This window comes from Carcharodon carcharias, chromosome 8, assembly GCF_017639515.1.
Source record: "Carcharodon carcharias isolate sCarCar2 chromosome 8, sCarCar2.pri, whole genome shotgun sequence".
In the NCBI taxonomy this organism is placed as follows: Eukaryota; Metazoa; Chordata; class Chondrichthyes; order Lamniformes; family Lamnidae; genus Carcharodon; species Carcharodon carcharias.
Genome location: NC_054474.1, coordinates 83,289,681 through 83,311,765, shown reverse-complemented (window position 1 = coordinate 83,311,765; position 22,085 = coordinate 83,289,681). Strand labels below are relative to the sequence as shown.

General features: G+C 41.3%; 1 protein-coding gene across 6 annotated transcripts in view; it reads left to right on the top strand.

Annotated features, from left to right (window-relative positions):
- Positions 1–22,085, top strand: part of ablim3 (actin binding LIM protein family, member 3) — a 328,604-nt gene that overhangs the window by 266,570 nt on the left and 39,949 nt on the right. For 5 of the 6 annotated variants that reach the window (XM_041193207.1, XM_041193210.1, XM_041193208.1 and 2 more), the window contains one exon: positions 800–929. In XM_041193207.1, coding sequence (XP_041049141.1) covers positions 800–929 — 130 coding nt within the window. Of the gene's footprint in view, positions 1–799; positions 930–11,755; positions 11,846–13,811; positions 13,866–22,085 lie in introns of all 6 variants that reach the window. The other variant, XM_041193211.1, reaches the window with a different exon arrangement.

Below are 22,085 nucleotides of genomic sequence, written 5' to 3'. Positions count from 1 at the left end.
CCCTGACATGTCCCCTCATGTGACACTGTCACATGAGTTGCAACATGTCCTCAACTTTTATTTAAACATTTGATAAACATTTAAAAGCCCTCATGAAACCTCATCCCGCCCGTGGATGAGGTTTCTTTCTTTTCCCGAGGCCCGCCTAGGCTCCCGGCCTGCCTGCCAATCTTAAGGTTGGACAGACCGGTCCAACAATCAAGTTAATTAGTTTTTTAATGGCCTTAATAGGCCATTGACAGTTCAGCAGGCACCGAACTGAAAGTCTAAACGACGCAGGGTGACATTGGGATACATGTCCGACGTATCTCTGCGTCATTAGATGCGTCAGCGAATGGGCCCCGCCCCCACTCACCGACCGGAAAAACCTGCCCAATGACTGAGCTTCCACGGCCCTGAGGTAGAGAATTCCAAAGATGCACAACCCTCTGAGTAAAGAAATTACTCCTCATCTCGGTCCTAAGTAGCTTCCTCCTTATTTTGAAATTGTGTTCCCTGGTTCTAGACTCCCGAACGAGGGGAAACAGCTTACCGGCATCTACCCTGTCTATTCCTTTAAATATTCTGTAGATTTCAATGAGATCACCTCTCACTCTTCGAAAACCTTGCTTAAATGCTACATAATCATTCACCAAGTTTATTTCTGTGTATCTTTTTCTATCGTTCTTTGTAGAATCCAACATCCTTTTCCGTAATTGTTGTGTTTATTGTTGTCAAAATTGCTTAACTGCTATCTTGATACTGAAGGGTCAAATCACAATCACACCATGTTAAAGATGTTCCTGCTATCTTATGGTAGGACATATATGATGGGATTGATTTAAGACAGAGGAGATCTTCCAGTCCTGGATACATTGACTCTCCCACATACAGTCGACAGGGGATGTCTCCCACAATGCCTCGATCGCCTCAACATTATCACAGACCAGGTAATGAATGTTCCTGCACCAGAAGGTTTACCTAATGAATACTTTTTTCAGTGTGACAATCTGCAATAATATCCTATTGTTTAAAGGAAATAAAACTCAACAAAAGAAACTGTTCTCTATAAACTGCAACTTGATTGAACTTTATGGTGTAAAGCCACATAACTGAACAGTGGAAGACTGAGGTCTATCCAGATATATATACACGTAGAGATTGTGTTTAAACATCTCATAAAACATGAAATGAGAAGCTCTTAATCTCAGCCTGATAAGAAAGAAATATTTGAAATATGTAGAATACAATAGAAAGAGTTAATTCCAGGTTAAAGTTTTGATGATTATGTATGTGGACAGCCAATTAATATTTGCATTGCCTGGATTTATATTCAGCTAAGTGAGTAAATTGGTATATTTAAATATGTGACATTGCACTGTATTTCAAAAAGGCACTCAAAGATGAATAGCTCAACCAGTGCAAAATTTGTCCATAAAAAATGAACTGTGTCTTTTTCCAACTGTGCACAAATAGAAGGAAGTGACTGCACTGAAAGGCATTCAAAGGAAGAGCAATTAACTTCATTGTCATTTCATTTCATACGGCTTCTAAGTTCTCCATTTTCTTGCTTGCAAGCAAGGAATTGAACAGTAAACAGTCAGGCATGTTGATGTCATTATTGCTAAGTTTATCTTCATGCTAGTTTCAGTGTGCTTGTGAAGTAGATGATACCATTTAGATACTGGCACAATTGGAAACTGTCTGCGCTGTTTCATACTTTGTTAGGTTCAAATATTCATTTAAGATGGACGTGGAGGTAATAGTAGAGTTTTAATGTCATCTCCATCTACAATTCTGCACAATAAGGCATGATTGAACACAGAAATGTTCAATTTTCTGAATTGTTATTAGTTGAATTGGACACAAATATTCTAATTAGTGACCAAAGAGCATTTGCAGAAAGTTTATTTCCTCCAAGGCAGGAAATCCCCAACTAATTGTAAACTTATTTAAAATGGGCATTGGGGTGACCCCAATGGCCCAGCAAGTTGCTTTGGAGAATAGCTATTCCATACATACCAGGGTCAGTACTGAGTTTGTGCAGTGATAACTCGTCTCAGCATTAGTGAAACTACAGCTGTTCTCTGTGAGTTCCTGGATTAGGGACTGAAAAATCAAATAAAAATTCTGCTTCGGATAACTTCCCAGTCACCATGGGAAATTATACCAACCTAAAACCTGGAGCACCTTTGGCCCCTCAAGCCTGCTCTGCCATTCAATAAGATCATGGCTGATCTGATTGTGGCTTTAACTCCACTTTCCTGCCTGCCCCCATAACCTTTGACTCCCTTGTAGATCAAAAATTTCTCTAATTCAACCTTGAATAGATTCAATGACCTACCCTCCACTACTTTCTGGGATAGTGAATTCCAAAGATTAAAGACTCCCTAAGAGAAGAAATTCCTCCTCTTCTCTATCTTAAATGAGAGACCCCTTATTTTGAAACTGTTCATCCTAGCTCAAGATTCCCCTATGAGAGAAAACATCTTCTCAGCATCAACCTTGTCAAGCTCCCTTGGAATCTTGCATGTTTCAATAAGATCACCTCCCATTATTCTAACTTCCAATGAGCATAGGACCTTTCCTCTAAGACAACTGAACGAGCCTTCACTGAGCTATCTCCAATACAAATATAACCCTCCTTAAATAAGGAGACCAAAACTGCATGCAACACTCCATGTGCGATCGCCCCAATGTCCTGTACAGTTGTAACAAGCCTTCCCAACATTTTTACTTTATCTCCTTGCAATAAAGGTCAATATTCCATTGTCTTCCTACTTACATGCTGTAATTGCATCCTAACCTTTTGTGAATCATGTACGTGGACACCAACGTCCCTCTGTACCACAGCATTCTGCAGTCTCTCTCTATTTAAATAATATTCTGCTTTTCTATTTTTTCTACCAAAATGAACAACCTCACATTTTCCCACAGAATACTCCATCTGCCAATTTTTGACTACTCATTTAACCTATCCACATCCCTTTGCAGACTTTTTGTGTTGTCCTCACAACTTGCTTTCCTATCTATCATTGTATTGTTAGCAAATTTGGCTACAATACACTTGGCACCTTCATTCAAGTCATTAATATAAATCGTAAATAGTTGAGGTCCCAGCATTGATTCCTGTGACACCCCATTAGTTACAGTTCACCAACCTGAAAATGACCCATTTATTCTGACCATTTCCTATTAGTTAGTCAACGCTCTAACCATGCTAATTTTTAATTCCCTACAACATGAGCTCTTATCTGTGTAGTAACTTCTAATATGATGTCTTTTGAAAATCCAAATACACTACATCTACTGGCTCCCTTTTATCCACCCTACTTGTTATATTCTCAAAGAACTGTAAAAATAATTGTCAAACACGATTTCCCTTTCATAAAATCATGTTAACTCTGCTTGAACTGTATTGTGGTTTTCTTTCAACTACTGCAACTACTTCCTTAATAAAGGATTCCAGGAGTTTTCCAATGACGGATGTTAGGCTAACTGGCTTATAGTTTCCTTCTTTCTGTCTCCCTCCTTTCTTGAATAGAGGTGTCACTCTTGTGGTTTTCAAATCTGCTTCAACCTTTCCAGAACTGAGGGAATTTTGGAAGATTATATAACCAATGCATCCACTATCGCTTCAGCTACTTCTTTAAAGACATAGGCCATCAGGTCCAGGGGCCTTGCCAGCCCTTAGTCCCAAGTACCTTGTAAACAGTAAATAGTTGAAGCCTAGCACTATTACCCAGTACCTAGTGATTGTTTTAAGTTTCTCCCTCCCTTTTGCCCCTTAATTGTGATCTATTCTTGGTATGCTTTTTGTGTCTTCTACCCCAAAGACAGATACTAAATAATCGTTCAAAGTCCCTGCCATGTCCTTGTTTCCCATTATGAGTTCCTCAGTCTCATATTCTATATTTACTTTAGCTACTGTCTTCCTTTTTATATACTGCAGAAGCTCTTACTGTCTGTTTTTATATTTCTTGCTAGTTTACCTTTTTTTAAAGTCACTCTTTGCTGGTTCCTAAAATTTTCCCAATCTTCTGGCCTACCCAAATTTTTTGTAGCATTAAATGCCTTTTCTTTCAATTTAGTAACATAGTCAACTTCCCTAGTTAACCCCAGATGGTGTATCCTTCACATAGAGTCTTTTTTTCTCAATGGAATATATCTTTGCTGAGAATTATGAATATTCCCTTAAATGTCTGCCAGTGCTTATCTACTGTCTTACCTTTTAACCCTGTTTTCCTGGTCCACAATAACGAATTCTGTCTTCAGACCTTTGTAATTGTATTTATTTACTTTTAAAACACGAGTTTCAAACCCAAGGGCAGAATATTACACTCAGACATGCCCGAGTGTAAAATGACGCACAAAGACATTGGGCTTGCATCCCGACCTCATCACGCAGTCTCACAACGTTTCATTCGGCAGGCGCACGCCCCAGAGTCGGCTGCGCACCTGCCGATAAATAAAAGGCCTATTAAGGCCATTAACAATCTAACTAAATTCTAATTTATGCTGCCTGTCCAACCTAATGGTTGGCGGGAAGGCGAAAAGGCCAAGCAGCCTTTGCATTTTTTAGGAAACCTCATCCACGAGCAGGATGAGGTTTCCTAAAGCAAATAAACATTAGATAAAAACTTTATTTTCGAATTAAACACATGTCCCAGTTCAAATGACAGTCACATAAGGGGACATGTTTTATTAAATTTTTATTCTCTTCATTTTTGTTGCACAGCATTTCAGTCTCCCTAAGGCAACTCCGTGCCTCAGGGAGATTGAAGTGCTCTTTCTCACGCATGCACGAACTGTGCTCAAGGCTCGGCTCTCTCTCCTCCCCCCACCCACACGGGCAGTGCTCAGGCATAATTGGCCTGCCTGCACAAAATCGTGGTGCGGAGCCCATTGCGGGCAGTGGTTGGCTTCTCGACAACTCCCGCCCACCCTCACCGATCATCCCTGCCAAGGGCAAAATCCTGCTCCAAGTTTCTCACCCTCAAACTGAATGTGAAATTCTATCATATGATGATCACTCTTGCCTAGAGGATCCTTTATTATGCTCATCTCTAAATTCGAATATTGACCAGCAAGGCTTACATATTGATGAGATACCGAATAGGACATAGGAACGAGGTCATTCAACCACTCACATCTTTTCAATTAGGTTACGAATGATCTGTATCTCAACTCCATTTACTCATTTTGGTTTCATATACCTAATAACCTTACCTAACAAAAAACCTAGCAATCTCAGTTTGAAATTTTTAGTTGAACTGTCCTCAAAAGCCTTTTGGGAGAGTGATTGCGGAATGATGACTGGTATTCATAAAATTAGAAAAAATGTCATCAGATGGAGGTGGTGAAATTATGGAGGGAAAATTGGACTCTAGCGTTGATCCCTGAAAGGAGGGGAATGACAAGCTGAAGAATGATTCCATGCTATTCAATACATCCTTTGCCCCCTCTAAATATGGCCAATACACATTTACATATGCACATACATATGAACAAATGAATTTGGAGCATGAGCAGGCCATTTGGGCCCTCAAGCCTTCTTTCAATATTACTTTACTTGAATTTAATTTCATTTTAATTAAATTTAAATTAAACTTTACAAAGTTCAATCAATGACAAGCTTTAAGCCACTTTTCTAATGGGAATCACTAAAGTCAGATTCATGGTGCTCCGTGTCCTTGAGCTGGCCCCCAGCCTTTACATTTCTAAATCTGGCTTGTAGCTCAGCAGCCCATGAAAAGTTTGTCTACAGTTCTACCACCAACATAAGGCAGCCAGATTTAGTAGTGAGAAACAACAGGCTTATTAATGCATGTCTCCTGGAAGCCAATTTCAACAAGCTCCAATATAAAAACAGCTTTAGTTGTATAGCACATGGTTAACATGACCCTTTTCCAATTCATCACCACATTCAGCTAGAATACCAGACATAGTTGTAGAATAAAGAAATACGACAAATTAAATCACAAGAACAGCAGATTTTTCACAGGATACAGAGCACTAGAATTGTGCTTTCAATCATCTCCATACCCCAAGATAGACATTACCTCCTTTGTATTACATTTTCTTTTATAAATGAGGTTGAAGATTTTACCTCTATAAATTAATACAACTGCAGGCAGATATGTAATATATTGAATTACATCAAGTATATAGCACAAGAACTGCCCATTCGGCCTAACTAGTCCGTACCAGTATTGATATTTCACATAAACCTCCTCTTGCCCCTTTTCATCTAATCCTAACTTCATATCCTGCTAATCCTTTGTCCCCACAAGTGCTTATCTAGCTTCCCTTAAATGCATTAATGCCGTTTGCCTCAACTACTGTGTGTTCCACATTCTTTGGTAGAAAGATCTTCTTGTGAATTTCCTACTGGATCATCTCATATTTATTATTGGTAGTTTTGGAGTCTCCCACAAATATAAACATTTTCTCCATGTCTGCTCTATTAAACACTTTAATTATCTTTAAGATTTCTATTTTTCTAGGAAAAGAATTTCAAACTGTTCAGCCTTTCCTGATATGCATTTCTTCTGATTTTTGGTATCATACTCCTGAGTTTTTTTCTGCACTTCCTCCAAAGCCTCTATGGAAACCAGAACTATGCACACTGCTCGAAGTAGGACCTAACCAAGATCTATCATAACTTCTCTCCTTGTTAATTTTGTCCCTCTAGAATTGGACCCTCGTACTTGATTTGATTTTTTGATGGCCTTATTAACCTCTTATTGATTATAGTGCCTGTGTTTCAAGGTGTCATGATTTTATTTTAATGATTCAAAAAATTGTAAATCTCCTGATTATCGCATTGCAGTAATTCCCTTAACCCCATTACAATTCCCTAATTCCTTCATTTTAACATTATAGTCAGAGTTTATACATGCTTAGCTATGGCTTAACTGATACACACATTTTCTATCCTGACTGGAAGTTGAAACGCCTTAAGATTTTCAAGTACAAACATGTCATGACTTAGTAATCAGTGCAAAGAGCTTTCCAGGGCAGTGTAGATATTGGGATAATTTGAAGTTCTGGTTGATCAGTATTGGTGATTTGTATTTATACAGAACTCAACCACAGGTGATTAAACAGATGGTGAAAGTTCATCCATAGTTTGCCTTCTGATATTCATCATAATCATACATGGCTGCACACAGCTGTTTTTGATATAACCAATCATAATCAGAAAAACTCTCCAGCACTCTAAAGAGCTTCTGTAACTTGAATAACAGCAATTTGTCAGGTATTGTGTGTTGGAAATAGAGTGCTGCAGTGATTTATCTATTTATGATTGTGAGGAACAGGAAAAACATAGAACCAGAATCCTGCAGATATTCAGCAGAATTGTCCCATATTTGCACATAGCGCAATAGCAGGCGGGAAAAAGGATGTTTAATCCACCAGTCACAATGGCGGCTTTTTGCTCCGTATCATCCCATTCTCGGCGCGTCCCGCCTCATTAATTATGCATTCACAGGATACACGCCGGATCGCTGGCGGGTGGACTCAGATTTGCCCACCACACCGTGACTTCAGTGCTTCCTCGGTCTGGGTGCCATTTTTAAGCACACCGGAGCGCATGCCCACTTCATGTTTTCAGTCCAGGCCTGCTCCAGGTGACAGATGGCCCCGAAAGCAAAGAAGACGACAGCCCCCAAATTTAGCGACACCTCTCTGGGCTGCCTGCTGGATGCAGTAGAAGGCCGTCTCGATATCTTCTATCTGGCCGTGGGAGGTCCACCAGAGTCACCAGTCTGGCTTGAGAGGCGGCGGTCGTGGCAGTCAGCGCAACTGAAGCACAGAGGAGGTCAGCTATCAGTGCAGAAAGAGGATGAATGCTTTCATCCGTTTTACCAGGGCAAGTCAACCACCTCATGACATTCATTAGCAGGATGCAAAGCGGGTTCACGCTGGCCTCCAATGGGACATTCCCGCTGTGTTTCCACGCCTGGCGTGATACCATTTTTTGGCCTTCTCGCCCTCCATGATGCTGACGCTAACAGGCCAGAAAATTCCAGTCATTGTTTACATTTTCATTCTCTTTCCTGAATTCACATTTTATTAATAATCTATAGTTTAGAGTTAGCATTAACCCTGATTTATCCAACACATTTAGGTTTTAACCCATGGAAATACAAAACGAATTTGTTGTTATGTTATTTATCAACACACCTCACCATTTTAAAATTTTGCATTTTCTAGCATGTGAGCATTTATTTTCTTTCAGGCCATACGTCATTCCTTGCATAAAATTTACAAATTGCATTATGTCTTTCACAAAACTACATGTCAATTTCTAGAATTCCGAAAGTGGAGCACATCATCACTTTCACACAATCAGAGCTTTATCTCTTGCCTAACCTTAAAAATTGGCCCTTTGTTTTTACAGATGATATTTTGGTTTTTACAAGTAGACACTTCTGGCCAAGCTGTACTGGCACATTGCAGTGTTTTAAAGAGCTGTTTATTCAAGTGTCTATTACTAATTTCAGTGAAAATAATGGTAGGTCATATATGTTTAAGCAGCACTGTGGGATTTATAATGGTAGTCAACCATTTAGTTTAACATGTTGAATTACATTTATTGAACTTAGCTGGTGGGGGTATAAATAAAGAGAGTGCACATTTAATTTATTTTTATCTTCAGATCTGTGTGATTCTATTATGTGTTTAGCGGAGGAGGAGGTACTTTTTTATAGACTCTGATCCACCTGTTTTTTCTGAATGGCAGTTTATTTATGTTCAAGTTCTTACTGTCATTCTTAACCTGTGTGTCAGGTAAGTAATGGAATTCTCTTAACAATCTTCTTAATACCTCACCATAATTGTACTTCAGTATTTATTAACACATGCTACAGAGGCAAAGCAATACAATTATTTTATCTGGGTCACACAAACTGCTGAAGATATCATGGACTGAATTTTATGGACCACCTGTGGGCATGAAAATCAAAGCGGGGGGCAGGGTGGGTTATTGCCGATAGCACGGCACCCTATTTGGTGTAGCCATAAAATAGGGCTCTGTGCCATTGCCGGTGGCCCGCCCTGCTGCTGCTGTGATTTTACAGGCAGCGAAGGAAGCTTCAGTTGGACGCCCTGACTCAATTGAGGCCCTTAAGTGGCCAATTAACGCCCAGTTAAGTGCCTCATCCTATCGCCGCTCCAATTTTACAGGTGGTGGGAGAGGCCTGCGCCCAACCCGTAGCCCGTCAGGCTTAACTCTGCAGCTGGTGGTTAGTGAAAGAGGGGAGTAGATCCTTCCTGGATACCGTGTGCCAATCGAAAGCCCCCCCTCCCCCATGATAGTTTTGCCTCCCATGTCCCCTTTCCCATGTCCAATATGCACCCCACATAACCCCTCACTGGGGCCTGCCAGGCTGGCTCCGGTGAGATCCTGGACTTACTTGGGATTTCGTGGTAGCCATGGTTCCTCTTCCTCTTGGGTCTCCTGCAATAACAGCAGTGGCCATCAATCATGGTGTGGCACAGAGCTGCAGGCACTTGATTCCCTCTGGGGATTTATGGAAGTTCAGCCTCATACTAATTAAAGGGCCGTCACCTGAAAAATTCAAGCATTGTGAGCCTGCCAAGCAGATGCTTGATTGCCCCTGACATTTACCTTGGGCTTCAGGAAGCCTGCCTTCATCATATAATCCAGCCCCATACTTCTGAAGGCCACTGCCAAAACTATGGCTGGAATTTTCCTGCCCCCCCACCCACATGACAGATTCCCCCACAGTGGGACCAGCGAGCCATTGAAATCTCTGTTCACATTGGTGGGGCTGGAAGATCCCAGCAGCGTGAGGGGCTGGAAAATTCCAGCCTATGACCCATTAATCTTTGATATTACAGATGTAATTAAAACCCACAGTACCTCATATCATTGTATCAAATGATATATTTATCATAATTTCAAAATGATCTTCAATCTTTTCTTTAGGAATACCCATTTTCGAATTATGTTCTAGTTTACAATATAATGAAGTAAAAGCTTATGACACTAATATACTCATCCTCCAACATAGTATACCAAAGTACTAGCTTATGACATTGGTATTTTTTCCTGATCCTATCCCAGTCAGTTGACATCAGCTGGGGCTCTGGGAAGCGGTTTCAGCTTTTACCTAGCTGTTTGGCTAGAAAAGCCGTTAATGGGTCTTTGACACCCTCTGTGACTGAATAGCCTGCTCACCCTCACTGGCAATACACACATGTAAATAATGTCCAATGAAGGAGATACTGGAGCGTAGCTGACATCCATCAAACTATAGATAGAAAGGATCAGGACTTGAAGGGTGCAGAACATTGCAGGAGAAAACATAGTAAAATCAAATATCTGCCAAAGATAGATTTATATAAAGGGTCTGCGCTCTTTTGGTCATATTTGTTATGATTTCATTTCCCTGATATATCTAATCTGAGGCCATTACTTCTTATTTCTATGCTGGTCAAACTCCAAATCACACTGCACACTGCAGATGAGAAGCAATGTGTGTTATACTTATTGAGTTCTGCTCCGCAATTACTGAATAGGATGAATGGAGAACTCTGTTTCCCATAAAATTTAAAGTAACTGTAAAAAATCTTTTACAAATAGCAAATCTTCTTTGGACAGCTTAGGAATATTTAAATAAACTTTGGCTATGAAAAGGTTGCTGCAAATTTAGGTAAGTTTTTTTTAAGGAATGAAATTACATGACATGAAATTTGAAAAGATGAAATGTTACTGAATCGTTAAATACTTAACCTCATCCTAAAAGAAAACAAAATCTCAGCAAAATATTAAATCTTTCAACTAGATGGTTTGCCACTCCAAGAATAATTTTGCTAAATGGAAAGTATATCTCTTAATTTTAGTATTTAATACAAATTTTAAAATTATTTAATTTGTATTTGGCATTTTTTTATTATTGGAGTTAAAATTGTTTGAATTAGAGAAAAAAGCATACATAGTTACAAAGATATTATTACAAGACAATTCTAATATCCTCCTTTTCTAATATGATCTGAAAAATTGTGAAAATGCTAGATTTCTTGACTGAAAGAAAAGTTGCTTTCTTTTACCTGTCCAGGGAGACTTGAGGTCAACTGTCAAAGATACAGTGGATTTGATCATTGTGGTTTCTGGTTGGCAGAAAATTGCATTTGATATGACAAGGTGTAAAAGGCAATTGGAAAATACATTCTCTCTTTATAAAGGCATATTGTGAGAACAAGAATTTATATAAATGAGAACCTTCAATTTTAGTTTTGGTGCTTCACATAGCAAGGTGCAAACAATGTGGCCAGGAGTTTCATTTACTATATTTTCTGGCAAGGAAGTCACAAAGTGGCATCTATTTACACTGAAACCTGCTACTATAGGGCGGGTTGGGGTGTGAGGCAGTGGGTGATTGGAAGTAAGGAAACTGAATCTCTCCCATTGTTTTGAGTCTTAAAAGTTCTGGAATTAGCCACCAAGTGTTGGAATCTTGTGATCGATTTCCTGATCTTTTGACATCAAATTAATGTTCTCAAATAAAAGAAAACACATGAATCTGAATTGACGATGGTGACTGTCATTCCCTGGGTGGAAATGCAACTGCCTTGACAGCATAACCAGAACACATTATGAACTGACAAAAGCAAGAGGTGTGACTTCCTTGACAGTGCAAGTTCTTTGCTGGAAGGACATGAGGAGATTACTCATTCATATTTGCTTCAGAGCCTTTGCCTTTGATTTATTTGTTTTTGCTGCTTTCTTTGCAATTCTTTGGAGGCACTGAAAGTGGTCGGAGTTCACCTTATTATACCCAACTAGACATCAAGCCAAGCCCTGCCCAGACACCTACACATTTCCATATACCAGGTAGGAGCTTATGCACTCACCAGCATGGCTTGAATGCATTAGTGCAAACAATGGCATTTCTATTTTACATTAAGCTAATACTTTCAAGTGTAAAATTGCACATACTGTAGCAAAAATAGGTGGAGCAGTGGGACGTGCAGTTTATCCAGGCACAATGAAAAACCACTTTAAACTTTTTAATATTGAGATATAAAATTTCAAATTGATTACTAAACTTTTGCTTCTAAGTAGAGAGCGAGTGAGAAGAAGTGAGAGGCATGGAAGTGAATTGCATTCTTTAACCAGAATGAATGCAACTCATGGTTAAAGATTACATATTGCAAGACTGTAAACAGCATATTCCACTGCTATCCATTTGGTACTTGTCTTTTGCTACAGAGCTCTTAATAGAAAATAAAATGCTTTTATGTACATCTTTTTTCTGCAAACAACTGTGTTTTACAAAAGGTTCCCATGGTTGTCAAATGCTTAACACTTTGAGAACTATGATACAACTTGGGAATAAATACATTCTCAAATTTATAGCCCAGAGTGATCTAAGATGGCTATTTTCACCCAACTGGTGACAACTTGAGTTGAAAATGCTTAAGGTTCAATATGAGGCTGTCTCTTAAAAGAATATAGAGCAGAAGCTCTCTATGCATGCCTTAAATGCCATTCGTGGTGTCTTAACACATGTTGAGCATCTGACATCTTTTGCATTTCTGTATGTCTCATTCATTATGTCAAAATATTTCAAAAGGCAGCAAGATGGTGCAGTTCATTAGCACTTTAACATAGTGCCAGAGCAGCATATGAAATGGTTTTGCACCAATAAATCATAGCTGTGCATTTGGGAAGACAGAGAGCAGAAACTAGGCACATCCTAGCGAAATGGACTAAGCACATTGTATAGCCACTTACACTCATCTTCCAGAGTAAAAATAGCAGTCTGAAAACATGTCACCATTTTCATCCCTTCAGTCAGGGGACAGTACTTGATCTAGTGAGAGAAGAAAATAGTTTTACAAGCAGCCAAAATATTAAGTGATTTGCAGACATGTTGTCAAATTGCATATTTTTGAAAATGTACCGAAATACAATATTCAGGGGGTTAAGTTGGTGTACAGCAGCCTGCAGCTGTGTAACTGCATTAGGGTAACTCTTGCTATCTTCCTACTTTTATGCTTATGTATGTGATACATAACCAATAGTGCATGCCTCCACAATAGATTAAAGTGAAGTTAATGAATGACCAGACTTGTAAGCCACTTTATGTAGGTTATGTATGCTGAGTCACGAGTGGAATAGTTTTCTTATCAAACAAACATTCAACATTTTGTTTATGCCATGAAAGTGCTAAAACTTTCCATCATTTATGTGTTTGTTGGCATTCTGATGGTTTTCTTTTCAGTGGAAATTGCTTGACACCTGATTGCACACTCAGGCATGTACCATAGCTACAATGCATTGCTAAGCTCCAAAGATCCCATCCTCATGCTGCTGCATTCATTGCATTTGCTTGAATTGTTTTTAAGGCCACTTTCATGGCATATTTCAAGTATGCAGTACATGTATACAATGAATATTATATTCAAATTGCATTCAAAAACATCTTAAAATAGAACATAACCAGTAATATTAATCAACCAACTTTGTTAATAGTGTTGGAATTTGGCTGTCAACACAGTTCAGAAAGGGGTAAACAGTCAACTAAGTTGATATATATCAGGTTCATTAATGATTTTAAGTCATGGAGCCTGAAGCTACAATTTAAGCAATTATGACACTAGTCCAAGATATATCTCCTGGCAGATTGCTTGTGCACTGTTAAGATCCTATAATTAACTGAAGTACATCCCACTTGGTCAATGCTTTTTCAGAATAATACACTATTTCAGTATGGTTCTCTATGTTAGTTTAATACATTTTGCAGATTAAATTGCATTAACAATAACTATCCTTGCTTTCTTCTCTTTTTCTTTAGCAAGTGGAGAAATCTCTAATATCTACAGGAAGCCCCCAATCTATAAGCGGCATGGTACTATCTGCTTGACTCTTATACTTAATCCTCTCAATGTTTGCAATTTTAAAAGATGTAGAATAGAACTCGCCTTGGCTTAGTTCAGTAAAGCCCAGTTAAATAAAAGCTGGTGAGATAAATTCAAATTTTAAATCCATTTCTTACAAATTGGAATTCACGCTGTCAGCATGGTTGTACAATTTAAAAATTTAAAGTAAATTATTGAACTAGTCAGTGTTACTTTCCCTTGGTTTTTAAGGGTACAGTTCAGAAAAAGTAGAAAAACTAATTTGTATATCACACATTATTACAATAATTCAATTTGTTCCTTGCAACCCTTGTGGAAATGCATCCTTAAGATTAATGCAGTTTATTAGGCCTGATTTTCACATTGCTGTGCTGATACCAAAATAAATTGTAGGCTTTGTCTGTCTTCCTTAATTTTTTTCCAACTGACTACCAACATGTGGATCCTTGTTCTCTTTATGTTGACCCTAAGCAGGAATTTAGAAGTTTTTCTTTCCCCCAACTATTTCCCTACAAAAGGATTGACTAACAGAATGACTAATTAGATCTGGCTGTGATCCTTTCAGACACGCCACATGTTATGTGTACAAGACAACATTTTCTCCCATCATCTCATGTATGAGTATTTACTTAAAATAGCTGGTGCAAAATAATAAACCCTGTATAGTTCCAAATGATTATAGATATGAGTTTCAATAGTAGGGTCATTAATGTACCAATCCCTCCTTTGTCCAATAAAAAACAGAAAATGCTCGAATACTCAGCAGGTCGGGTAGCATCTGTGCAGTAAGAAACAGAGTTAAACGTTTCAGGTCAATGACCTTTCATTGGAGTTTCAGCATCTGCAGTATTTTGCTTTTGCCTTTTTGTCCAACCTCTTTTTTTGCTGAAGAAAGGCAGGAGCCTGTGAATTTACCCATAACCTAAGATCGTAAGAGAAATGGGTAGTTTAAAAGAAGAATTTCTTCTAGGTGAAATAGCCAATAAGTCTTAAGTCATTAGCATGTTATTACAACCTCATGTCAAAAGGTATTGACAGTGATAGAAAAATCATGGTCGTGTGCTTTTCTGCAACTGTTGTACAGCAAAAATTAAACTTTTGCAGTTCATCCTCGAAATATGATGCAAAAATAGATGCTATTTTTTTAAATGTTATATCCTGCCTAGCCAGGGAACAAAAGTGATCCTTTCTCTTCAACAACTTTTTTTCTTATTTATTCTTTCTCTTACCCTCCTCACTCTGCCGATGCTTGACTATCTTCCTGTCTGCTAACCACGCCTTCGTTCATCATTGTGCTGTAAGTAATACTCTCTGCTTTATTGTTAGTTTCACATATTTGTTCTGTGTCTGGATTTCATTGTAAGTTTTTTATAAAAGTAAAAAGCCTCCATATCAGTAGTCTGTTTCCTATATCACACTGTTACAGGAATTCAACTATGGTTATGAAGGTTTCCTTTTTGGGGGTAGAACTCCGATAGCATGTGAAGTAGGAACTTATTGCCTTGTATCTCTTAAATTAGATTTTGTTTTTAGTTGCCCTTTGTGTCCTTTTTAGTGCACCTAAGATTAATGAATTTGAAAATAAGATTTGCATCCTCAAATGCATATAAATATTGATTTAATACTGTGGTAAAATCCATTCTAAATTTATGTCTCCAGATTTGTTATTGCCAAATGGCGTAATAGTTGGTGGGGGATTTAGTATCCGTGGAACAATAGTTGAGGCATGTAGCACATGTAAAACAATATAAAAAGTCAAGAATTACTGGTAGAATAATAGATTGCTAGGTTTGTACTAGAAATGGATAAGTGGATTGTTAGCTATAAAATTTAATGTTGAATAAAAGATAGTTGACCATGGATTACAGAAAGAATGACTTAGAGCCTTTCCCTTCAGAGACTAAAAGAATTATGATCATGCATTTATTACGATTACAAAAGCAGTTGTATAAAATATTTAATAAATAAACCCGTAATAGGTTTTATAGTGTTTCTGGACAACATAGGACTAGGATTGTCACTCTGAGACCCTCACTCAGCTCTCAATATCTTGATAATGGCTATGTAACTTTAGTCTGAGGGAATGACAAAATAGCAATGGACATTCTGAAACCAAAGTTATATTTTTTCCCATTCAGTATCCTGCATATACTGTAACAATCCTGATATTAATGAATGTCCTTCCTCCTACCGTGAAATTCAACTTTGACAGGGAAACAGATGGAATTGGATCAACTCTCTGTAATATATTTCCTTAAGGACAATTGCGCAGAGTGTGTAACAAATGGCCAATCTGATAAGTTTCAATCTCTTCTCAACTGAAGTTGAATTTCACCCATACATAAAAGTTGAGTTTTATCTTCATTTGCAAGTAAGCCTTGTACAGAGGAAAGAAAAACATTAATAAGTTCTATATTTTTGGATGGGGCAGTTACATTTGTACTTTTTTGAAGTAAAGGTGTTGTGTGGTACTGATGCTGATTTTCTATTTTCTACACCTATCAGCATTAAGTATTCCAAGGTCAGTTTTGGCATAACCAAGTAAAACTTGGTTTCCACTATCTCATCTATATACCATGGGTTGGTGTGAGGGCCCTTGGCTTGACCTGCTTCAGTCTATGGAGTAGAACCGTTTGAGAGACACGTACCGTACACTATTTAATAAAATTCTAGGAAAAAGAATTCTGGTCCTAAGCAAAAAACTTTGTCAAGACATGAAGATATCTTCAACAAGATATTTTGTTGATCATGTGACATGATCAATGTCCATCCTGCCCTAGTTATGCACACTTAGGAAATTGTTGCCAGGGTTGGTAGACTGTCACAGTGCGGTTGGTGGACTGTCACAGTGCGATTAGTGGACTGTCACTGTGAGGTTGGTAGACGGCCATTGTGAGGTTGGTAGACTGTCACTGAGAAGTTAGTAGATTGTTACTGAGATGAGTAGACCATCACTGTGAACTTGATAGATTGTCACTGAGTGGGTGGACTCTCACTGTGAGGTAGGTAGACTGTCTCTAAGGTGGATAGACTGTCACCGTAAAATTGATAAAGTGCTGATGAGATTGATGGTGTTGATAGCCTTACGTGCTCTCACTTCAACTCTTGTCCATTATTAACGAGCCAGTGGAACACACCTTTTAAGGCTAGATGCTGTCTCCTTGACAACACAGTGCTGGATTAATGAACATGAGACCCATACATTCTACTGTCCTCCCATCCAGGAGTTCAAATCCATCCTTAAGAGTAAGTGTTACTTGAGGAGGAGTGAAATGACTCCCCTATTCTAACACTCCAGGTCTGACTGTAACAGGGGGCAGAATTTTACACATCATGGGTGGGCATGTGCCTGACTCAATCAGGTGTAAATAGCGTGAGAAGACATCGGGTGAGCACCCCATTGTCATCCCACAAGCATGCAATCTTCAGGTCGGTGGGCCCGCTTTGGAGTCAGAGTCGGGCCTATCATCAGTTAAGAGGCCCACTTAATGCCATTAAAAACCCAACTGAACCTGATTTTACTTGCAATTTCGCGCTTGTTGCATGGGCAAAATGGGCAGCTCACATTTTGCATAACCTCATCCAAGGGCAGGATAAAAAGGGTCTGCAGCAGTGAGGAGTTTAGGCGATAGTTTTCTGCTGGTTGTCTATTTGAACTTGACGGCTTCATCTCTGCTCTGAGCTTCATTCTTAGCATTTCCGGGCTTCTTTTCGGGGTCCCTTGGTGTCTCCAACGCCCCCAGAGGATTTTGACCATGTGGACTCTTCCAGGTGTCAGACAACCTTCTGTTACCCTGTTAATGGGGATTGTGCTGTCCGCTGGAGGCACCTCCTCTGAGGAGTAAGAGAGGGGCAGAAGGGAGAGGAGGCCAGGTGTCCCAGTGCAGCTTCCAGGCGGAGGGAGGAGAGGCGCAGGCACAAGGGGCGCAGGGCCAGCAGGTAGTCCAAGATGGAAGGGGCCGCAGAAGACGCCACTATTGTGCTGCCAGGGTACAGGCGGTGATGTAGCTACCTCAACATGTCCAAGATGCAATGCCAAATGAGGATCCGCGTCTCCAGGGAGACTGTCACCTCCATTTGTTAGATGATTGGCCCTGAGATCAGCTCCAACTGTGTGGGCGAACACCCCATGCCAACGGCTCTGAAGGTCACAGTGGCCCTCAACTTCTATGCCTCTGGCTTTTTCCAGAGGTCAGTGGGGGATCTTTGTGTAGTGTCCCAATCAGCTGTGTCAAGCTGGTGACAGAAGTTCAGGCGGGTAATGACATTTATTCGTTTCCATGCAGACGAGGCCAGCCAAGTTGAGCAAGTCAGAGGCTTTTCACCGATTGCTGGGTTCCGCTGCATCCAGGGTGTAATAGACTGTACACATGTGACCATCAAGGCACCAGCAGGTGAGCCCGGTGCCTTCGTCACCAGGAAGGGCTTCCACTCCATGAACGTGCAGATAGTGTATGATCACAGGATGCAGATTCTACAAGTCTGTGCAAGGTACCCTGGCAGCTCCCATGACGCATATATCCTGAGACACTCCCAGGTGCCGAGACTCTTCAGTGCTCCAGCCCGACTGGATGGATGGCTGCTGTGTGACAAGGACTATCTGTTGAAAAGGTGGCTTATGATGCCTCTCTGCCACCCAAGAACAGAGGCAGAGCAGTGTTATAATAGGAACCGTGCCTCCATAAGCGCGGTTATAGAGAAGACCACAGGTCTTCTGAAGATTCACTTCTGATGCTTGAACCATCCTGCACTCTCCAAAATCTGGCACTGGCAATAGGGGCCAACTGGAGGAAGAGGATGTTGACACAGCTCCACAATCCACAGAGGATGAATCCAGTGACTCAGAAGAGGAGCACAATGAGGGCATGGAGGTAGACCTCTGCATCCTTTAGGGATGAAGGGACACCTTGTTTCAACGCTAGGCTGCCAAATTTCTACTTCCACCTCATGCTAGGACATCCTGGATGTCTGAAATTTTTGGGTTTTTTTGTTCGTTCTTGGGATGTGGGCATCGCTTGCTAGGCCAGCATGTATTGACCATTCCTAATTGCCCTTGTTTAGAGGGAATTTAAGAGTCAACCACATTACTATGGGTCTGGAGTCACATTTAGGCCAGACTAGGTAAGGCAGATATCTCACAAATCCAAATATGAGTGAACCAGACGGGTTTTGATGACAATTGGCAACGGCTCCACAGTCATCATTAGACTTTTAATTCCAGAATTTTTTTATTGAATTCAAATTCCACCCCAAGGTGGGATTCAAACCCAGATCCCCAGAGCAGCACCCTGGGTCTCTGGATTACCAATCCAGTGAAAATGCCATGACGCCACCACCTCCCCTCAAATGACCCTTTCATTTGGACCCAAAATCCACTCAGTGCCTGGGCAATAAAGTTTAGAGCCACTCACATACAGCATTAGATACTGGCGTGCCCTGCACCAAAAAAATACAAAGGTGAAGCATACCTAGGCCATTAGGACAAAAACAAAATTTATCTCATTTTGACAACCAAAAAAATTAACATTATCTCCTCTGGTCTTAATTGCCAGACTAGTGAACATAAACAAAATATTACACAACAGAAGATCACCCATAACAAAAACAGAATTACCTGGAAAAACTCAGCAGGTCTGGCAGCATCGGCGGAGAAGAAAAGAGTTGACGTTTCGAGTCCTCATGACCCTTCGACAGAACTTGAGATCACCCATGACCAGTCCCTCTTGTGCTCATGGTGCCTTAAACATACGTTCACGAAAGCTATGTCTTGGTGCCACCCCCCGCCCTCCCCTGCTCCCCCACCACCCCCCCCCAACACCCCCAACCTCACTGGCACCAGCATTGAAGACAGCCTGCTGACTCTGGTGTCTTGTTGGCCTTGATGACCTTGGCGGGTGTCCTCTGGTCCATGGAGCCTGTGTGCTGGCCCCACCTGGGAGGGAGCGGCCAGTGCCACAGCTGGCATCTCCCTAGTCATTGCAGCCTCATCAGATGCCATGGTAACTGGCAGAGGGGCGGAAATGCTGCTGCTGTCATCCAGAACGCCCTGAGAGGAGCCCGCAGAGATGACAAGCAGCTCTTGTGCCAATGAGAGGTTGTTCTGGACCTCCCTGCTCACCATTGATGGATGGGCACCTAGCTGGGATACATCCATCTCCCACACTGGCACTGACCACTGAGGTCATCGGCTGTTTGAGGACTTGCAGACTGAGCACAACCCCAGCAACCCCTGATCCTGTTCCTGGAGCTGTCTCTCCATGAGAGTCACCACTCAATGGAGGAGGCAGTGCACTCGGTCAAGAGGGTCAACGCAGAACTCATGCTTCACATAGACTCCTCCACAACAGAAACCATGGCATGCATACCCTCATGGATCTCCGCCAGATCCTCCTGCTAGACACCCAGCATCTGTCGCCTAATGGACGACTCCGGAGGGTCATCATCTGCTTTCAATTGACCCTCATCCTGATCTCCAGCAGTCCTCCGACTGCCGGCGCCCTGGACATTCTCTGCCTGTGCCTGCTCCTCAAGCCAATGTGAAGTGCCCTCACCGCTGTGCCCCAACACTCTAGCTGGGTGTCTAACATTCACCGAGGTGCTATATCTGCACTGGTTCCTGGTTCAGAGAGCAGGTATGACACCGGTGCATGTGAAGCCTGGCGGACCTCTGGTGTCAGGGATGGCTCTTCGGAGTCCTGCGAGTGAGTGTGTGCTGGCAAATCTAAGCGAGAACAACAACATGTCATCAAGTCATCACACCATCACTGTGCATGTCAGGCACCCTGGTGAGACAGTTGAGATCTGCATCATGGTGTCATTGTCTGTCAATGATCAATGGGAAATCCAGTTGTGAAATCCAGTTGTGAGGCTCCCATCAATGATGAAACTACAGAAGGATGTTTGCACCATCTGAAACTTTCACCCCTATGCACTGCACTCTTACCTTCGCCTGACACCCCAGCCTCTCTGCGGCCGGTTGACTAAGGTGCATGGGGCCTCTCCAGCTCCATGACGTCCTGCTCGAATTTGGATAAGATGAGAAGATTTGGGGTCTTCCGCCAGTATGTGACCTTTCAATGTTGCTATGGGTTGTCTTCTGCTGAAAGGACAGAGGAACATGGATTAGTCCACTCTCTACCAGCAGCACCATTGCAGCCTGGCCAACCCTGCCTGAGGAGCACCTTGCAGGGCACATCCAAGTTGTGGCCCTGGAGCCACAAGGCAATCAGTCAGGGCTCACCCCCTTAGCCAGCTCCGGCATCATTGGCACAGACTTTAACACCCCTGGGCTCCATGGGAGGACAGCCAGCCCTTAACACTTCAACACAATAATCCATGCCCAACAGGGCACTCACCCTTCCCGAGCACAGCAGGTCGTTAAACCTTTTGTGGCACTGCACCCATGTGCACCGCCCAATATCGTGGCTGCTGACCAGCATTGCCACTTCCTCCCACCTCTTTTTGCTAGGGAGCCACCTCCTCCAGGAGGATCCTGAGGCACTCATCCAAAAACTGGGGGGGCCAAGTGCCCACCTGACCTGCCCTCCCGCCCGGCATCTCTAGCCGCACATGATGTCATAACTTCTGTGTTCACAATACAAAAGATATATTCTTCCTTGGCAGCCTTCAAGGAGCTGGCTGTACCATTTTTAAACTGGCCGCCGGGTCGCCATTGGACCTGGTGGCTGACAGGCCCCTGCCCACCCCTTCCCAACCATTGGAAGGATGCATCTCACGTTGGGCAGGTCTTACTTGGCCAGCCAGTGTGAAATCGCGGTTGGGGGCTGCCCATTTCCCAGCTGGCTGCGGGCCTGCTGATCACATCTGCCCGCCAAGGGTAAAATTCAGGCCAGGATTTTTGTTTGTAAATTTAGAGAGCGCATGCTTTGCTAACACTGCAAGAGTCCCACGATTTACGCTTTCAGATTATAAATAATCAGAAAGATTTTCTGAGTTTAAACAAAGAACAAGGTAAGTTTATTGAAATTACTTCCTAAATTTAAAAAAAAGTAGGTAAATCGCAACCATTATTCATACATGCACCTGCGCCCCCACGCACCCCCCCCACACTCACACACACACGTGCAGATGGTAGCATAGGAGGATAGACTTAAATATTATTTTATAGTTTGTAAAGAACATTAAACAAAGGAGTATACGGTTAGCTCTCCTTTGGCCAGTTTTAATGCAGTGATTCTATGTTGTAGCTA